A 19,870-nucleotide genomic window follows, 5' to 3' on the forward strand; every position below is an offset into this window, starting at 1 on the left:
AAATTAAAGATTAAAATATAAAACAATAATGTATAATTTAAGAAGTTAAAAAATGTAATAAATTCAATTAACTTTTTTAAAGCAAGCACTATTAAAAATACTTTTTAATAATTAATCTCAAATTCAGCCTCTGAGTGATTTTTTTATTATTATTTTTTAAACTGAATTATTACTGATTGTTACTATTGGTTCAAGACAACGCAATTTCAGGCCAGTTTGGGATTATAATTCAAATTTACTTTTTTTAAAGATATATATAATTTTTAATGATGTTAAAAAAAATATTTTAAAATTTTATTTAAAAAAGTTATTTTTTAATTTATTATTAAAATGTGTTAAATATAATTTTAAATTAATTTTTCATAATTTCTAATTAATAAAACAATGTAAATGAAGCCCCAAATACAAATCATGACATGCAGATGGATATGCTGTGAGAGACACCGTCCAGCATCCACATTAAAGTCGACTAAAGCTTGTATATTGCATCTAAAAATCCAAGAAATCAGTAAAAGAGATTTGGAAAAAGCAAAACTGCAGGAATCATATTACTCTTTAACGTTCGACAAGCATCATTGAGTAATCAAGACTAGATTATGATCGAAGCCTGAAACAGCTTGTAAAACTTCATAACCTTCTAAACTGTCGAGCAAGATCGGTTCAGCTTCATCAGCAGAACTCCCCAGCCCAAGTCTGCCATTCTTACCACAGCCCCAAACCCATACCTCCTGTTTGGATGTGAGAGCAATGGAATGTACTCGCCCTCCTGACACCGAAACAACACACTCCCCTGCCAATCCCTCAACCTCCAATGGGATGTTCTCTGGTCCCATCCTTCCAAGCTGGGAGTTATGATTCCATCCCCATGAAACAATGCTAGTGGCATCTCCTTCGGATAATGCAACTCCACAAATTGCCAAAGAGTGGCCAAGACCTGATGCTATAGACAACAGATGGAAGTTCATATCAACTGGAAACAATCCTATTTCATGATTTGCTCTGCCCAACTGGCCATATATATTGCTTCCAGAGCTCAATAAAGTGCCATCACCTGGAATACGACAGTAAGATAAACAAGCAACACACAATTTGCATGTTATGTTGGTGATTTTAAATTTTTGTAGCATTAATCAACTTTGAACCTATTAGACAATATAACATGCAGCATTACTTACGGCAAAGAACCAAGGAATGATCAAGCCCACTGGCAATGTCTACAACTTCAGTGCCGTGTAATTCTTCCACTAAACAAGGATCCCAGACTATTGGCATGTCCTTCTCCTTCTCCATTCCTTCTAAAACATGCCTTTCTGCAGCTTCTAAGATTGATTTTGGAAGTTGTTGGTTAGGTTTAACCATATCTGCACTCGAATCCAGTAGAGACGCCTCTACAGCTCTGGTGATCTTTCCTAACCTACCATCAGCTGAATAACCCCAGCCAAATAACATTCCCTTGTCAGTCAACGCAAGGGTATGCCCCCAACCCAATGATACCTGCTGACCAAAAATGCACTTAATGAAGTTCCCATCAAACAATTTGAAAAGACTTCAAGCTTGCTACATCTACATCAGTATGAAGCTTGTGTTGCCAAAAAGATGTCTACCTTTTTTAAATGTCTACCTTAGCTATCTTTTCTCTTGCAAGTGCTTCAACTCTGGCAGGTACCAAGGCCTCTGTGATTCCCTTCCCCAGACCAAGCTGACCCCGCTTAGACTTTCCCCAAACCCACAAAGAGCCATCATCTCCAATGGCTGCAGAGACAACGCCAGATGCAGATGCGGAGAGGACTTGGACTTGATTCAACCCTTCTACCCTCTTTGGTTCATTCCATGTATCTCTGCTAAAATCAATATTTTGTAGTCAGCAATTTACTATTCTTAGTGTACAAATTTAAGAATCAAAACTGAAGAAGAATTTACACCAGGCGCGTGCATCCGTTGTTGAGAAATCTGTCTCTATTATCTAAGTCCACCATAAATGAAATCCTTCCATTAAAAGCCAGAACAAAGCACCTCCTTGGAAATTATCAATCATCCGCAACGCAGTTACAGGGCACAAGTTTCATTCAGAAATATTGATTTATCCGTTTCCTTAGTTGAATTCTTAATTACTTACACATGAAGCGATATTAAGCATTAATAATGTTAGATTTAACATCATTTAGGAACCATAGCGACATAAAAACAAACAACTGGCAGGCACACAAGTATAAATTGGTATAGAATAGTAAAAGCCACCTTTTAGGGATTCACTCACACAATAAAGAACTAGAGAATGGAGAGGATAGTCTCAGTTAACCTGGAGGCAAGAAGGCCGCGGCCGAGCTGGGCTTCGTGGTTGCGGCCCCAGGCCCAGAGCTCACCTTGAGAAGTAACGGCAAGGGAGTGGTAGTGGCCGGCGCTGACTCCAACAATGTCAGAGGGAAGGCCAGGGACGCAAGTGGGCTCGTAGGCGTCGGTTCCAAGGCCAGTAAGAGAGGTGGGTAGTCCCAGAGCTCCATGGCCGCCATCACCAAAGCTCATAACTTTTGTACCCCCACTACAATTTCTAAGGTTCTTGGTGCTCAGACATCTTCTTGTTGGGTTACCCGCAATGAGATTGAGGAGCTTCTGCTCTCTCCGTAATCTAATCCTCAACATTTTGTTATCGTATCATCTGGCAGCTTGATCACAGATCATGAAAGATCCTTCTCCTTTGCGTCGAAGGAGTCAAACTTTTCATTCCAAAACAGCATTGTTTTTATTAAAATTTAAAATTATTAAATTAATTTATCTATCATTTTGTCTCACTAACTAATTAATCACTATATTTTAAAAAATACATATAAAATTTTTTATTAAATTATTCAATCTCTTCGGTAAATATTTCCTCACTCATATTATTTATATTAATATTTAATTTTTTTATTTTAAAAAAATAATTAATTAATCTCTATATTTTAAAAAATATTATTATTTAATTATTATATTTTAAAAAAATTAATTAATTTATATATTTTTAAAAAATATACTCTTAAATAAAAATAAAAATTTTATTACATAAAAATTAAATTTTAATTTACATTTTTTTAAAATTTTTAATTTTTTAAATATTATTTTTATATTTTTCTATTTAAAAATAATTTTTTTAATTATTTAAAAATTAAAAAAAATAATATTTTTATATATAAAGCTTACATCAATTTTTATTGACAAATAAAAATCAAGATAAAATAAAGAGGAGAAATGTGTAGGCTGGGAAGAAAAAATACGGAGAAGAAAATAAAAAAGAATAAAAATAAATAAGAGTAAAAGAATTAGGATAGATTAGATGTAAAAAATAATTATAATATTAAATAATTAATAGAATTAAATTATAGGGATTAATTAATATAATTTTTTATATGAGGATTACTTAATTAATTTTATTAAAATAAAAAAAATTAAATAATAAGTTGATTAATATTAACTAATAAATAATTTTACAGATGAATTAAATAGTCTAATAAAATTTTTTATAAAAATTAAATAATATATTTTTTAATATATAGATTAAATAATTAATTTAATTAAAATATATAAATTAAATAATAATAGGTTACTAAATCTTATTTTTTAATAATAAAATATCTGAAATTAATTGAACTTTTTATCATTGTAATTAAACTGCGGACCAATTTGGTGGATTAGCCTAATAAACTGGTCATTCGAACATAAAATTGAATAAATTCTCTCATTGAATCGAAATTAACTAACAAAACAAATGATGCTATGATTAAATCAGTAACTCATAAATTCAATAACCCATTAATTTAATTTTTTTAAAATTTAATATTTAAAAATTTATATTTACATTTAGTCAATGAATAAAATATTTTCAATTTTTTATTTTTTTATTTATAATAATATAAAAATTTTGTGAAAAATAATATTTTTTTATTTTTAATATATAATTAATATTTTACAAATATTAATAAATAGTTATTCAATTATAACAGTATTTTTATTTTATACATTAACTGTAAATATTGAGAATAAAATATTTTAAATTTAAAGATTTTGAATATTTTTATATAAATTATAATAATATTATTAAGATACATGTATGTCTAATGTAATAAATGTTAAAATATTAATTCTAAAAATAAAATTTAGTTAATTAAAATTATTTAATTATATTAATAAATATATTACTTAATTAATTTTAAATAATTTAATGCATTGACACACCGATTGAACTGATGTCCCGTTAACCCAATCCATTAGCTGAGTCAATGTACAAGTTAGATTTAATAACTTCGCTTTTTATCTTCAATGAAAATATTTATTTTTCTATTTTTTTTTATTTTTCTTATGAAAATTTATTTTAAATTTAAGAAAAATGTTATATCATACCAAATATAATTATGATAAATCTAATCACGAAAGAAAAATAATAAATAATATAAAATTTTGGATATTATTTGAAGAAAAGTTTTATTGAATATAGAACTTATTTCTATGTATCTAAATTACATTTTATACTTTATTTCTTCTCCATTGTCTCCCCAAATCTTCTTCCTCACATCTCCACATACAGAACATTTCAAATCAGATATTTAAATTTGTTGCTCATATTTTTTTGATATTTTTAAATATATTTTTATTAATAATTTAGATTTAAAAAATTTAGTAATTTAATAAAATATTTAAATTTATTTTAAAATGAATTATATAAATACAAAATTTAATTAAATACTATAAAATTTTGTAGAATTCTTGGAAGTTAGGCTATCTGATAACACCAGATTTTTTGAGGGCATAATGGGAAGAGTCATGGAGGAGAGCGTGCCATGTGGCAAAGAAGGTTTCAGGCCAATTACACAGGGTGGCAGCATATCCTTTACCCAATTCATAAAGCCACGTGTGAATTCCTAGTTGGCCAAGAAGATAACAACCTAATCTAGAGACTGGGTCATCTCTCATGTCAGCCTAGATTTGAAGCCCACAAGTAGTGGTTTAGGTTGGCCCTCGTTTCCTGCATTGGTTTTCCGTATCGTAGGCAGGGCTCGAAGTTCCTTAGGAGAGAGAGACTCAGAAATGGCAACACAAGCACTTGTATCTTCTCTTACCTCTTCAGCGGAGACTGCCAGACAAATACTACGAGCAAGACCAACCCAGTCTTCTTTTGGGTCCTCAAGGAAGAGCTCCTTTGTTGTTAGGGCATCTTCTACTCCTCCTGTTAAGGTATGTCTCTGCCTCTCTCACAACCGGATCAGAATTTTAATATGTATTTATGTCCTAATGAATGTTTTGTTATGTGATTTCCAGCAAGGAGCAGATAGACAACTATGGTTTGCTTCCAGGCAAAGTCTTTCTTACTTGGATGGCAGGTAATTCTGTGCTTGCTAAAAGCTTGAGTCTTTTAATAAGCATTTTGACATAGAGAATCTGGGCATCTAGTTCACTTCTGATGAAACTTTCTACTACTCTGTAGTCTTCCAGGTGACTATGGATTTGATCCGCTTGGTCTTTCAGACCCTGAAGGTACAGGAGGATTCATTGAGCCAAAATGGTTAGCCTACGGTGAGGTCATCAATGGAAGATATGCCATGTTGGGGGCAGTAGGTGCCATTGCACCAGAAATTCTTGGCAAGGCTGGTCTCATCCCCCAAGAAACAGCCCTCCCTTGGTTCAAAACTGGTGTGATCCCACCTGCCGGTACATACGACTACTGGGCAGACCCATACACACTGTTTGTGCTGGAAATGGCACTCATGGGATTTGCAGAGCACAGGAGATTCCAAGATTGGGCAAACCCAGGCTCCATGGGCAAGCAGTATTTCTTGGGGTTGGAGAAGTATTTGGGAGGGTCTGGAGACCCAATCTACCCGGGAGGACCCCTGTTCAACCCTCTTGGGTTAGGTAAAGATGAGAAATCAATGAAAGATTTGAAGCTCAAGGAGGTGAAGAATGGGAGGTTGGCTATGCTGGCAATTGTGGGTTACTTCATACAAGCTCTTGTGACTGGAGTTGGACCATACCAAAACCTCCTGGATCACTTGGCTGATCCTGTCAACAACAATATCTTGACAAGCCTCAAGTTCCATTAGAGCCAATTCTTGTCTATTTGTGGATTGGACCTGCCCTAGCTGCTTCTTCCCTTTGGCCTTTCTTTTCTCCTACTCATTGTAACAATCGTGTGAAAAAGCCCTACTGTAATTTTCTGTGATAAGGGACATGTTAAGATCAAGAAAGACCTCTTAATGTTATTGTCTAGTTTTTTTAGAGATAATCAGGCATCTTTATGACCCTAACAAATTGCAAAGGGGTAATATAATGGCAAAAACAACAACAATGAAGCTGATATAAATGGGGAAAAAACTTTAAGAGAAAATGGCACATGATGGTCATCCACAATTTGCACTTTCAATTCTTAGTCATACAGAACTCAGTGCACCAACTCCCAACATGTTACTGGAGATGATTATCAATTATTAATTTGCTTCTGAAACGTTTGAAATTGTCGACCCCAAAAATCAACACTGGCTCTACCCAATCAAAATGTTTCTAGAATAGAGAATACAAGCATGGAGGCGAGTGTTATTGCGCCACTTCCTGTCTTCCACCATAGTATGATATAATTGCAATACCATATCCTACTGCTCTTCTCATCTATCTGATTCAGGAAATTATCATGCCTACTAGAATAGAAAAAGAATTTCATAGTCCCAGAAGGATATCAAAGCTCAGACTCTAATATTTGGGCATTCTGGTAGTAAGTAACTACAATTTTTGATTGCAGGAAGACTATCATCAAATGATGAAAACCCAAAATATGCCCATCAACCTCAAACTCAAAGTGATATTGTCAAGACCAATGTCTACCCAAATGAGCTGAAACGGTTTAAGGAACACAATCCCCTCAAATTAAGCAGACTGAGCGACAGGTTCATCTGCACCCGATGCCTCTAGCCTGCAAACCACATTAGTCAGTAATAATATAAAAGGAGCCCATCTCAGGAAAAGTAAGGTATAGCAGGGAAATATTTCAAAACAGCAATCAAACAGAAAGGAAAAATACACAAAGCACTAATGCATAATACACATTGATAATAGCAGTATTACAGACATCACATCCTATATCATGTTACAGCGTCATAAAAATACATAGAATTCCATCAGGCTAGCTGAAATGTCTTCAAAGATTTACAGCAGAATGGGAATTAAGTCCCACCATCAGAGTTTTGTTTAAGGAACACATCTATCCATTCGTGTGAAATAGCTCAGATAACATGCAGTAGCAAAGGAAGAATAAGGCATAAATGATGGAAACATTTGCTACCTAGTCTCTACCCTCATCTTTCTTCATGAGTACAAGAAGTGCAGTATTCCCTACCTTTGAATTCCTTCTCCAACTTCCATTCTAAAGAAGTTCCCTATCTTCACAGGTGAGCCCACTTCCTTGGACAGATTGTTTAACAGTGTCTGCAAGTAAAACAATGTGTAAAACATAAATTTACAATAACAATTAACTACATGATGCATGCATATATACACATGTGCATACACAGACGTATAAGAGAGATGGACAGACAAACAGACAGACAACCAAGACTTTTACGCAACATTGTCCAGCGCACCTTTACGTTTATAGTATCATTCATTATGAACTTTTGCTCCATTAGAACAACTTCCTCATAGTATTTACGCAAACGACCTTCTACCATTTTCTCTATTGCCATCTGAGACTTCCCTGTGCTTTCCGCCTGCAATATAAAACCAGATTGATTATTAAAATCTTTAAGTAGCAATATGAGGCAATTAACAAGGAACTAGATTGTGCTTAAAACATAAAGATGAACTGTAAGAAACATCCCCCGCCCCCTCTCCCTCCTCCTCCTCCTCTGTTTTTCCCCCACTAACATGCCTAGAAAAGCATCCTCCTCTCCTCTCCAAACAAATAAGAAAGAGAGTAAAACCATTCAACATAATCATTAGAGCACCTTGAATAACAATAGGATCTAATAATTAACACCTCAGTCAATTTCGCTTGAATAAGGATAAGTGAAATTGAGGCTTTTCATATTTAAGCTGCCATATCTTGGCTTGCATCTTACCTAATAGGCAAACTTGAAGCAACCAAAAATCGCATCATCACAAAGTACTTATCAATAGGAAAAGAGAAGAAATCTTGAATACATGCAGCAAAATAGAACCAGAGGACAATAATAATTGCAAATTCCTTTGGTCAATTATTAATTAAAGAAAACAAATAAAGAAAGTTAAATATTTCCCTAAAAACTTTTTTGAAAAATAGTGTACCATACTACCAAAAACCCCACTAAGATGAACATTTACTAGGAATCAACAATGTCAATCAAACAGTTATGCTCCTTTGAGGTCCAATCTTCAATTGAATCAATTCCTTATACAGCTCGAACCCACGTTCTTTTTGACCTGAAAGCCTTCATCTTTAATGGCCATGGCATCACCATATTCCCCATCCTCTCCACAATTATTGATTTCTAATAAATGTATCATGTTCCATGATTTCCATTGTCCATATTATCATCTTGATTTAGAAATTTGTATATCAGATACCATGTTTCATTTATTGAATATATCATAACATCTGAAAGTACAGTCATTCCTCTAATTTGGTATATGCTATATTGCCCATGCAACATCTAAAAGCACAAAGTAATTGTCAAGGGGTAAGCCACGTAACACAAGTAAGATACTTCTAAAAGGCCAAAAAAAGGCTATAGATATGTCAAAATGTGAAAATACTACATTTAAAGACCTGCAAAATTAAAAACAAAGAACTAAAATGTAGGCACCAACTAAAAATGGAACAAATGACAATAGTAGTTGTTTCAGCATTCTTCATAATGAATTTACATAGAACTACTAGCAGCAAATAAGGAATCTCACTGTACCTGAGACTTAAGAATTTCACGTTCACTTTCCAATGCACTAGAGGAGACAAGTTCTTTGGTCAAGAACAACGGCTTTGCTGCCACCACATGCATTGCCAGTTCCGAACCAACGCGCTGGAGAGCTTCCAACTGGGAATTCCCATCCTCTATTTCAAGAGATAAAAGTCCAGCAATACGACCCAAACCTACATCCAACCAAAATTTTAATGGTGCAAATCAGATTGGATTCTTTACCAGCTCCATACCCTCCAGTTCATGCAAATAGTCAGATATCGTGGCATTTCACATGTATCAACCAATGAGCTAAGGACTGTGTGTGTGTGCAACTGTCTGATCCAAGACCAAAAATCTTCCACAAAAGCAAAAAATGGCAGCTATCAAAACAGTTTACCCGGTTGAGGACTTGTATGGAGATAGATGGACAGAACAGCAGGTGAAGATGTAGACATAACAAAGCTCCTTCTGAGTCTCACATTCTCACCCATCATTGCAGCTATTTCTGTAATTGCATTTTGAACAGTTGTTTCTCCACTTATTTTGGGATGTTCAAGATTTAACTTCAAGTCCTGATTAAGATAAAATTATTCAAACTGAGTCATCCAGGAAATCAAATTTCAGCTACAGTTCCAAAAGGGCTGGCAATCAATAGATCTGCTTGAATTAGCCTCAACACAAGTTCATCAATACAAATTCTCAGATTTTGTTATCAGATCTCCCATGTTTTCTCTATAGAATCTAATTTACAACATTTATAGACAAGACTAATTAACATTCTCACAAAGAACCTGAGGATAATCTTGACTCTGGATTCTTCGAGTCAATTCTCAAAAGTTAGCTGATATGGAAACATGCTATAAAAGCAAACTTTTGCCACATATTAAATGAATGAACTGGGCTTGAAAAGATCCTTAAAAATGTAATAAGGTGAGCTCCTCAACTGTTTTTCCTAAAACATATCAAGAATTAAAGCCCTAGGCAGGGCATTTGAAACATGATTATCATTTGAATGAGGAAAGAAATTCAATTGATTGCTCTAGGTGATGCCAAACACAATCCGCTAAGTAAAAATTAGCAGTGCAACAACAATAAAGTTAAAGAAAAAAAGTCTCACCTCCAAACACTCGGGTCCAACAGCATGGACGCCAGAAACCTGATGAGAAACATTCTCAATCAACAAGGCTTGCTTAGCTAAAGATAAAGCCTGCAAGAAAAATAAAAATTGATGGGAATAAATTATGAATAGCAGGAAGAAAAAATAAAAGATAGAACTTTTAAGCAACTTCAAATGGAAAATGGCAAGTACCCACTAACCAAGTACTGAAAGATTTCATTTCTAGCAACAAAGTCAGTCTCGCAATTAAGCTCAACAATTGCAGCCCTCCCCTCATCCTGTGCCAATGCAAGTAACCCCTCGGCAGCAGTTCGGCCCGACTTCTTCGAGGCCAAAACCTTCCCTCTCTTCCTCAAATCCTTCTGCGCCTCCTCTACATGTACAAGCAACAATAACCAAATTCAGAAACTGCAAGAACCAAAAAAACCATCAAATCGAATCAAAATTCTCTATCCGTACCAATGTCCCAATTGCAATCAATGAGAGCAGCCTTGACATCCTTGATGGGAGCGCTAGTCCGCTCTCTCAACTGCTTAATGAGATTCATCTGCTCTTGTGCCGCAGGAGCTTGAACGCTGAATCGCCGGAAAAACATTCCAAAAGCAGATTCCGATCTGGTTTTGATCTCTGCAAGTTGAGATATGGGAGTGGACACTGCTTTGCGCGTCCAGGTAGAATAATTTTGCCCAGAGAAGCCAATCCTGGTACTTAGCATTATTTGAAGTGGACGCTTTGCGCTTCTAGACAAAGCCATTTCTATATGAATGTGTATAAAAGCTCTGTAAAGAAATCCAAGAAAAGCTAAATTATTTCAAAAATATGATAATATAAAAAAAAAAAAGAAAAAATTCTACAAGTTTAGAATTGAGGGTTATGAATTACAATTACTAAAAAGCTAAAATTCAGGGGATGTTGAACATACAGTTGCTAGGGTTTAAGGGTTTTAGAAGAAAGTGGAGCTAGCAGCAAACCATGCATATGAGATAGAAACTACAAAACCTTCGAAGAAATGACCTTTAAAATAAACTTGTATTGGGTTTGAAGGAGAGTATGAGGAAGAGGATGAGTGGTGATGGTGGGCTTGGGTTAATGTCGTTGCTGGCGTGGCGGGAGGGTGGCGGCGGCAGCTATGGTGAGAGGATGGCTTGGCGTTTGGGAAAGGGTGCCGGTATCAGTATTAATCTTTGTTGCAACGGAAATCCGCATGAAACGGCAATGTGGATGGCGTTTTGGAGACAAGGGTCGTGGATGCAGAGAGTATATATTTTCCTCTAAAAAATTGCCCCAAAATTGCTCCCTCTCTCATAAACGGAAAAAATAGTACGGTTTCAACCTCAATTGCAACCTTTTATTTATTCGGAAATTTAATTTAATTTATTTTTAATTTTTTATTTAATTTAATTTAATTTAATTTAAATTTTATTTTTTTGATTAAATTAATAAATTAAAATTTAATTTTAAAATCAAAAAATTAATTTTTTTTATTTTTATTTAAATAAAAAATTTAATTCATAAATTTTAATTTTTAAATTAAATTGAGCTTAAACTTTTAAACATTGTTTAGTTTAAATTTACAGTAAAATTTATTTTATTTATAAATAAATTTTATTGTAGAATTTATTTATAAATAAATTTTTTTATTTATAATTTTTTATTTATTCGAAAATTTAATTTAATTTATTTTAATTTTTTATTTAATTTAATTTAAAAATTTTAATTTTAATTTTAATTTAATTTAATTTAATTTAAATTTTATTTTTTTAGATTAAATTAATAAATTAAATTTTTTATTTTTTATTGAAATAAAAAATTTAATTCACAAATTTTAATTTTTAAATTAAATTGTGCTTAAACTTTTAAACATTGTTTAGTTTAATTTTATAGTAAAATTTATTTTATTTATAAATAAATTTTATGGTAGAATTTATTAATAAATAAATTTTTTTATTTAATATATTTTACATTAAATATAAATATATTCTAAATGAAATAAATTTTATATTTAAAATAAAATAAAATAAAATAATATATAATAAAAAAATAATTTTATCACTTAAAATATATATAATTTTAAATTTTAAATTTATTTATAAATTTTAATAAAATTTGATTTAGTTATAATAAATTTTATAAAATTAATTATTAAGAATTTTAAATAAATTTTTATTTAAATATAATATATTTGAATGAAGTATAGAAAGATTTTTTAAAAGTAAGATAAAATGTAAGATAAGATTATAAAAGATAAAGGTATTAAAACCTCTAGAGTTGGAAATGTTTGGTTTTTGAGAACCTTCAAATATAGTTTTAAAAATCATGAATCCTCCCAAATAACAAATCCATAATTTTGAATAAATTTTATCCTAAACAGAAATTCAAAGGAGAATGAATTATCATTTTTTATTTAATTTTTATTATTTTATTTAAATAATAAAATACTATTTTTATTATCTCATTAGTAAATTAACACTGTTAAAATTAAACGCAAACTCTTAAATGTCAAATTGCAAAATTATATAATATTATTTTTATAATTTTACTTTTTAAAAAAATAAAAATAATCTTTCATTTTTAAGTACTCTTTAAATTAGTTATTTTATTTGTGTATTTCATAAATTATTTCTTATTTTTTATAATTATATTATAAAATTTTATAAATAATAAAATTATTAATTAATTATAATTTTATTTTAAGTGCGAATAAATAAATAAATAAGTTAATTAATATTACTAGATAAAAAAAGTAAAATTAATATTTAATATTTTTTTAATTTAAATTTTAAAAATAAAAAAAAATAAATTAACTCAAATAAATTTTAAATAATTATTATTTTTATATTTTTATTTATAATTAATTAATATTTTTTTGTCAAATTAAAATTTTTATTAGTTAATTTATACAAATCAATTGAAAATAATCACAATTAATTAATAAATAGTATATTTTTAAATTAATTATTTAATCGAATGAGATTGATTAATATTATATTTTTTTTATAATAACAGATTCAACAACAAAATTGATCAACTGTCCAATAAGATCTAACCTTATTTCCGTTGTAAAAATTAAAAAAAAAAAAAAACATCAAATCAATTATTATTTTTTTATTTGGTAGGGTAATAAACCAATATCTCTCGATTTTCTTCTCTTCCTCGCATCAAGTAGGAAAATCAGAACTTTCCCACAGAGAAACGCAGAGGGTTCTGGTTCTGCTTTCTATTCACGCTGTTCGAGGCGGCATCGCGGATTTCGGATCCGACTTGTTTCCACTAGGACTGTCTTCACCTCTCCAGATCTGCTTCAGGTAACCTTCTCAATCTCAATCTCTCAATTTATTTATTTATTTTTTGATTACACGGAAAAGGTAAGTTTTTGTTTTTGATGAGTGGGTATAATTATTTGTATCTGTATACGAGCTTTCCTGTTAGATCTATGGTTGTCTACTGAAGGTAGTATTTTGTGGCCTCTATTAGTACAATCTTATTATGTAAATTTTTGTTTGCGATTAGCCATTTTTGCATTTTTGTTGAATAGGAGTAATTATTTCGTTTGGAACTTAAAATCATGAATAAATTTTCGTCTTATTTAGTTACTTACATAATCATTTCACTAGGATTGATAGTAAATAAGTTCATTTTTCTATAGATTTGATTTTTTAATTTGCTTGTAGGTTAACTTAGATCGAGTTCTGATTCAAAGATCTGCTTAATTTAGTGGCTTTCTCATTGATGTCGAAAATGAGGATGCCCACCATTTACTGGGCTTCCCTTTTGGTGGTTCTCTTTGTGCATGCTTGCAATGCGTTTTATCTGCCTGGTAGCTATATGCACACATATTCCAATGGTGAACCGATATTTGCCAAAGTTAATTCCTTAACTTCTATTGAAACCGAGCTTCCCTTTAGTTACTATAGTCTACCTTATTGCAAGCCAAATGGTGGAATAAAAAAAAGTGCAGAGAATCTTGGGGAGCTCCTTATGGGAGATCAGATTGATAACTCTCCTTACCGGTTTAGAATGAATATCAATGAGTCTGTTTTCCTTTGTACTACGCCTCCATTAAGTGAACATGAGGTAAAGCTTTTGAAGCAGAGAACCCGTGATCTGTATCAAGTGAATATGATTTTAGATAATCTGCCTGCCATGAGGTATGCTACGCAAAATGGAGTTAACATTCAGTGGACTGGGTTCCCAGTTGGATATACGCCACAGAATAGCAATGATGATTACATCATCAATCACCTTAAGTTCAAAATTTTGGTTCATGAGTATGAAGGGACTGGTGTGGAGATAATTGGTACTGGAGAAGAAGGTATGGGTGTGATTTCTGAAGCTGATAAGAAGAAGGCATCTGGGTTTGAGATAGTTGGTTTTGAGGTTGTCCCATGCAGTGTTAAGTATGATCCTGCAGTGATGTCGAAGCTTCATGTCTATGACAATATTTCATCAGTCAACTGCCCCTTGGACCTTGACAAGTCTCAGATCATAAGGGAGCACGAGAGGGTTTCTTTCACTTATGAGGTTGAATTTGTGAAAAGTGATATTAGATGGCCATCTCGTTGGGATGCTTATTTGAAGATGGAAGGTGCCCGTGTCCACTGGTTCTCTATTCTAAATTCTCTTATGGTGATCTTTTTCCTAGCAGGCATTGTTTTTGTCATATTCTTAAGGACTGTGAGAAGGGATTTGACGAGATATGAGGAATTGGACAAAGAATCTCAAGCACAGATGAATGAGGAGCTTTCAGGGTGGAAGCTTGTTGTAGGTGACGTGTTCAGGGAACCAGATTGCTCAAAGCTTCTCTGTGTCATGGTAGGAGATGGAGTTCAGATTACGGGGATGGCAGTGGTCACAATTGTTTTTGCAGCCCTTGGTTTCATGTCACCAGCTTCACGAGGAATGCTGCTGACAGGAATGATAATTCTTTATCTTTTCTTGGGTATTGCTGCAGGCTATGTTTCAGTACGTTTATGGAGAACCATGAAGGGAACCTCAGAAGGATGGAGGTCAGTTTCCTGGTCAGCTGCATGCTTCTTCCCTGGAATTGCCTTTGTTATCCTCACAGTACTGAATTTCATTCTATGGGGAAGCAAGAGTACTGGTGCTATTCCCATTTCCTTGTATTTTGTACTTCTGGCCCTGTGGTTCTGTGTTTCAGTGCCACTCACCCTTTTGGGAGGATTCCTTGGGACACGAGCTGAGGCAATTCAGTACCCAGTCCGAACCAACCAGATCCCAAGGGAAATTCCTGCACGCAAATACCCATCATGGCTTCTTGTTCTTGGTGCCGGAACTCTTCCATTTGGGACCCTTTTCATTGAGCTGTTCTTCATCCTTTCTAGCATTTGGCTTGGACGTTTTTATTATGTCTTTGGTTTCTTGCTCATAGTTCTACTGCTATTGGTTATTGTTTGTGCCGAAGTGTCAGTGGTTCTAACCTACATGCATCTCTGTGTGGAGGACTGGCAATGGTGGTGGAAGGCATTCTTTGCTTCCGGTTCAGTTGCTCTCTATGTCTTCTTATACTCCATCAATTATTTGGTTTTTGACCTGCAGAGTTTAAGTGGACCTGTATCAGCTATACTCTATCTCGGCTATTCACTGCTCATGGCAATTGCAATCATGTTGTCTACTGGCACAATTGGCTTCCTTATGTCCTTCTACTTTGTGCATTACCTTTTCTCATCGGTAAAAATTGATTAAAAGCCTTAAATGTCTTTAACAATCAGCTGAGAAGGAAGACTGCTTGCATAAAGAGGAAGCTGCCCCCTTGTTTACAATTCACTTTTTTTTTATTTTTTTATAATTCCATATGATAGCTGATCTTGTTGTGCTGTATTAAAGATTCGGATTATATGCTAAAAATGCATCAAGGCCTGTTATATTTTCTATGCTTTCGAGTCTAGGACATGATAGTAGTTTTGAGCTTCTTGCCAAGTACTATTTTTTTAGTTCTTCTATTTTATCATTGAAAAAAAGAAACAGTTAATTGACATTTTTTCCCTCAATCATTCAATGCTGTCAACATTACTGATTCATTGTTGGCATATATTGTGTACTTGCCATGAGGATGTAACGAGCATTTGAGGTGATTAGATTAAAGGCCAACATTTTTATTCCTGAATTTTAACCTTTTTATTTATCGAGTCCTAAAAGTTTTATTGCGTGATTTTTTGTCCCAGGACTTTTTTAAGAGTTCTTTTTTAATTAATCTTATTTTTCGCTGATCAAATTCCATTCTATGATCCCTAGCAATTTTTGTAATATTGAACTTATTTGCAATTTCATTTTTGCTGAAGGATAAAAGGGTTTATACGGTTTAAGGAAACGTTCTCATTTCTGTGCATGCCTCCACTCCGCACCTATGGTAACTGCAAGCTTGTTCTGCTGTTTGTCTCTTGACATGGCAATCCAAGACCAGATGCTTTAAACAGCCTCAGTGGTAGGTCACCTGAAATCCTGAAAAATGAACGAGCAAAGAGCTTTGAGAGTGCGGGACCAATTTTAACTAAAGGAAGCGATGGGCCAAAATAACTCAAAGAGTTTTTTTGACAATAATAATTATTCTAGTAACATTAGTTGTTTTAATTGCAGCTAACTATTAGATATTAACTATTAGTGGATAGTTACTTATATAGTGATTTAAAATAAAAGTATTTAGTAAAAATAGTTATTGGATTAACTGTTAAATATAAAAATAATAGTAATATCTTTTTTGACACTAATCAAAACACTAAATACTACTTAAAAGTAAGTTATGAGGAGTAACGTTTCATGATCTACTTCTTCAACCTCTAAATATTAGTATAGACACTTATACTACTGAATTGTATAAATAAAAGAGGTAGTTTTTTTTATTTTTTTTATTTTTTTTACTATAATTAAAATACTAAATACTACCTCAAAAGTTGTTGTCAAATAGGGCTTAAATTTTGTGGCATCTTGATAAAGTGACAAAAGACCGGCTAGTTCCCACTTACAAGTAGCACATAGCTACATAAGATACATTAAATTGCAACAGCTTCAATTAGTGAACCCTACTAATGAAGTGCACATTATGTACATATACCCTCTCTCCAAATACATAGGTCCTACCTCTTTAGAATTAAAAAAAAAAATTGAATTTTTCTATCAAGGGAGCACTATTTTTTATTATTTTCAGTGTGTACAATAATTAGCCTTAAAAACTAACCACTTTAGCCTTTTTTACTCATAAGGTAATCCACATTGATGAAATCGATTATTTGATACTAACACTGACTCATTCAAAATATACAAATAATGAGTGTAATTAGTTATTTTTTTAAATTAATTATATATATATAATATTGACCCCTTTAAAATAATTTTTTGGCTCCACTATAGGCCCCATAAGCTCTAATGAGTTTGGCTTTGATGATAACATAATTTAATGAAAATTATTTTAGCTTTTTGTGCATAATGTTTGAAATGATCCTTAGGGCATACTTTGCGGCGACCTTAATAGAAAGACCATTCTATTGAAGGTGTTGATCTAAAAGGAGATTATCATCTTGTATCTAAAAGGAGATTATCATGAATCAAAGTTCATGAAGAAATAGGACATAATTTATGTTCATAGGACATTGCATAAGGTTGGAAAGGATTTACGCTAAATGAGACCTACCAACAATTTAGTTTTTAAATTTAAGCGTTTAAAAAGTGTTTTATACCATTCCTAAGGTTTTTGAATGGTTAAAATAGTTTTTACAAATCTCTTTCAAAAACTCAAAATTTCAAATTTCAATTCAGACATAATCGAATTAAGTTAATTAATTTTATCAACTAATTTTTTATCTTATCAAACTAGTTATTTAATTTTTACTCTGAGTAAAAACTAGTTAACTACTTTTTACTCTGCAAAAAATTTTAGTTGACTAATTTTTTGTTTGCTCTGACTCAACTCTGTTTGTAGGACTTTTTATATAATAATGGCTAGTTTTTTGAATTTTAAATAGCGTTAGACACACCATTTAACATAGGTTTTAAACTATGAAACACACTTATAAAAAGATTCATTTACTATCATTTTACCTAATGAAAGTGCTCCTACTTATTATTAAGAATTTATTATGCCGATTTTCAGCTTCCATTAAATACTCTCTTGTTCTTAAGTGGCAAGTCTTCTATTTTAATCTTATAGCATTTATGCTTGTACTTGTGAGTTAGTGAGATTGATTCCAACCCAACCAAAACTTGTTTTAAGGTTGTTTGAGTGTGAGGACACAATTGTTAGTGGTTATCAAGTACCCATTGAAACTTGTGAGTTGGTAGAGTGAAGAAAACACTTTGCAAAGGTTTTAAGCAACCTGGAAGTTTGCTTCAATTGTAAAAGGCTTGCATCTTGCCTGTTGAAAATATCAAATAATGGAGAGACTCTCAAAGTGGAATTTTGAGAAAAGTGAATGTAGGCTATAAAAGTCAAACCACTATAAAACTTGTGTTTGACCATTTTCTTCCATTAAACTCTTTAAACTTCAACACTTTATCACTTTGAGATATTTTGATGTGTTGATGTATTGTGTTATTGAGTTGTATTGAGCCAAATGAAGTTGCCTTGCTTATTTTGAGTTGTATGTGAAAAGAAAGATTTGACAAAATCATTTTAACATTTTGTGACTGAGCTATTATTTGCAAACAACTTGTTTATTCACTAAGTTCACACTTTGATAAAAAAACATTACTCACAAGTGCCTAGCTGCAAATTTTCATTGTATCTTGAGCAAGAGCCGAAAAATTATTGAAAGTGTTCAATTTACTCTGATTTAGCCATTTTCTTTGGGACAACATTCGCTTAGCCATTTTCTTGCTGCTAACTTTGTTGTCACACTTCAAGCTAATGGGCAAATGAAGTAGAATTTGAAAGTCTCTAAGAAGATAAAAGATCCAAAGCAATTCACAAACTGTAGAAGCCATTGCACTGTATTCTGCCTCTGCTGAAGACTTGGATATCGTTGTTTGCTTCTTTGTCTTCTAAGAAATAAGAGAGGAACCAAGAAACACACAAAATCCAGTGAGTGATTTTCAGGTGAAGGCACAGGAAGCCCAATCTGCATCTCAAAATGCAGTGAGCTTAAAATCATTGGTCACTAGAAAATACAAGCCTCTGGAAGTGGAGCCTTTCAAATATCTCAAGACATGCAATGCTGCATTCCAATGAGGCTGTCGAGGAGAAGACATAAATTGGCTCAAATGTTGCACAACATGACTAATATCTGGTCTGGTGATGTTGATATATACCAACCTCCCTATCAATCTTCTATAAACATTTGGATCAGACATAAGATCACAAGAATCAATGGATAGATGTAATCCAGTAGGTAAAGGAGAGGTAGCTTATTTGCAATTTAACATTCTTGTATCTGTCAAAACATCAATGATGAATTTCTTCTGACTAACAAGAGTACCCTTTTCTGATCTTGCAATTTCCAGCCCTAAAAAATACTTCATGAATCCCAAGTCTTTAATGGTAAACTTGGAATGTAATTCTTGTTTGACAACTTCTATTTGAGCAGTACACGCGCTAGAAATAATGACATCATCCACATAAATCAAAAGAGCCATGAAGTTATCTGCACTTCCTTGAGTAAACAAACAATAATCATGATGTGATTGTTTGAAGCCTAAAGATTTAAGAAAGCTAGTAAACTCTAGTTTCCATTGTCTAGAGGCTTGTTTTAAGCCATATAAAGACCTTTTCAACAAACAAACTTGCCCTGGTTGTGCCTTATCATATCGTTGCAGGGGCTGCATATAAACTTCTTCATCTAAGTATCCATGCAAAAAAGCATTGTTTATGTCTAATTGATAAATGGGCCACTTTTTAGCAGTTGCTAAAGCT

At 32.6% G+C, this 19,870-nt stretch overlaps 4 protein-coding genes across 8 annotated transcripts; 2 read left to right on the forward strand and 2 right to left on the reverse strand.

The window, feature by feature from the left end:
* Positions 1-518: 518 nt before the first annotated feature.
* On the reverse strand, positions 519-2,735 carry LOC110645094 (ultraviolet-B receptor UVR8). 2 transcript variants are annotated; one of them, XM_058129163.1, is made up of 4 exons: positions 2,300-2,735; positions 1,622-1,838; positions 1,176-1,494; positions 519-1,051 (listed from the first exon to the last, which is right to left on the reverse strand). In XM_058129163.1, exons 1-4 carry the CDS (start codon positions 2,638-2,640, stop codon positions 573-575), a joined length of 1,356 nt encoding a protein of 451 aa, XP_057985146.1. In that variant the 5' UTR covers positions 2,641-2,735; the 3' UTR covers positions 519-572. The 2 variants fall into 2 exon arrangements, with proteins under 2 accessions (XP_057985146.1, XP_057985145.1); XM_058129162.1 differs by having other exon boundaries at positions 1,622-1,841.
* A 2,212-nt stretch (positions 2,736-4,947) lies between these two features.
* LOC110645088 (chlorophyll a-b binding protein 8, chloroplastic) lies at positions 4,948-6,230 on the forward strand. The gene is made up of 3 exons (XM_021798118.2): positions 4,948-5,205; positions 5,290-5,351; positions 5,456-6,230. Exons 1-3 carry the CDS (start codon positions 5,059-5,061, stop codon positions 6,069-6,071), a joined length of 825 nt encoding a protein of 274 aa, XP_021653810.2. The 5' UTR covers positions 4,948-5,058; the 3' UTR covers positions 6,072-6,230.
* Positions 6,231-6,298: 68 nt separating this feature from the next.
* On the reverse strand, positions 6,299-11,230 carry LOC110645087 (elongation factor Ts, mitochondrial). Of its 4 annotated transcripts, none has more exons than XM_021798117.2 (9): positions 11,026-11,230; positions 10,471-10,790; positions 10,212-10,384; positions 10,012-10,101; positions 9,292-9,466; positions 8,901-9,085; positions 7,602-7,727; positions 7,358-7,446; positions 6,299-6,934 (listed from the first exon to the last, which is right to left on the reverse strand). In XM_021798117.2, the coding sequence occupies exons 2-9, from the start codon at positions 10,763-10,765 to the stop codon at positions 6,889-6,891; spliced, it is 1,179 nt and encodes a 392-aa protein (XP_021653809.2). In that variant the 5' UTR covers positions 10,766-10,790; positions 11,026-11,230; the 3' UTR covers positions 6,299-6,888. The 4 variants fall into 4 exon arrangements, with proteins under 4 accessions (XP_021653809.2, XP_021653808.2, XP_021653807.2 ...); XM_021798116.2 differs by having other exon boundaries at positions 11,011-11,230; XM_021798115.2 differs by having other exon boundaries at positions 10,894-11,230.
* A 1,900-nt stretch (positions 11,231-13,130) lies between these two features.
* Positions 13,131-16,019, forward strand: LOC110645089 (transmembrane 9 superfamily member 12). Its single transcript, XM_021798119.2, has 2 exons — positions 13,131-13,316; positions 13,683-16,019. Exon 2 carries the CDS (start codon positions 13,741-13,743, stop codon positions 15,712-15,714), a length of 1,974 nt encoding a protein of 657 aa, XP_021653811.2. The 5' UTR covers positions 13,131-13,316; positions 13,683-13,740; the 3' UTR covers positions 15,715-16,019.
* The last annotated feature ends 3,851 nt before the right edge of the window (positions 16,020-19,870 follow it).

The sequence above is a fragment of the Hevea brasiliensis genome, chromosome 10, assembly GCF_030052815.1.
Source record: "Hevea brasiliensis isolate MT/VB/25A 57/8 chromosome 10, ASM3005281v1, whole genome shotgun sequence".
Lineage (NCBI taxonomy): Eukaryota > Viridiplantae > Streptophyta > Magnoliopsida > Malpighiales > Euphorbiaceae > Hevea > Hevea brasiliensis.

Excerpts from the sequence above, each read along its gene's own strand:
- LOC110645094 (XM_058129162.1), bottom strand. The coding sequence starts at position 2,640 with ATGTTGAGGATTAGATTACGGAGAGAGCAGAAGCTCCTCAATCTCATT. Across the intron at positions 1,495-1,621 it reads CAAGAGAAAAGATAGCTAAG|GTATCATTGGGTTGGGGGCA; the intron begins GTAGACATTTAA and ends TTTGGTCAGCAG. Across the intron at positions 1,052-1,175 it reads TCATTCCTTGGTTCTTTGCC|GTGATGGCACTTTATTGAGC; the intron begins GTAAGTAATGCT and ends GTCGTATTCCAG.
- LOC110645089 (XM_021798119.2), top strand. The coding sequence starts at position 13,741 with ATGTCGAAAATGAGGATGCCCACCATTTACTGGGCTTCCCTTTTGGTG.
- LOC110645088 (XM_021798118.2), top strand. The coding sequence starts at position 5,059 with ATGGCAACACAAGCACTTGTATCTTCTCTTACCTCTTCAGCGGAGACT. Across the intron at positions 5,206-5,289 it reads CTTCTACTCCTCCTGTTAAG|CAAGGAGCAGATAGACAACT; the intron begins GTATGTCTCTGC and ends TGTGATTTCCAG. Across the intron at positions 5,352-5,455 it reads CTTTCTTACTTGGATGGCAG|TCTTCCAGGTGACTATGGAT; the intron begins GTAATTCTGTGC and ends ACTACTCTGTAG.
- LOC110645087 (XM_021798117.2), bottom strand. The coding sequence starts at position 10,765 with ATGGCTTTGTCTAGAAGCGCAAAGCGTCCACTTCAAATAATGCTAAGT. Across the intron at positions 7,728-8,900 it reads GTGAAATTCTTAAGTCTCAG|GCGGAAAGCACAGGGAAGTC; the intron begins GTACAGTGAGAT and ends TTTATATTGCAG. Across the intron at positions 6,935-7,357 it reads GTTGGAGAAGGAATTCAAAG|GCTAGAGGCATCGGGTGCAG; the intron begins GTAGGGAATACT and ends TGTGGTTTGCAG.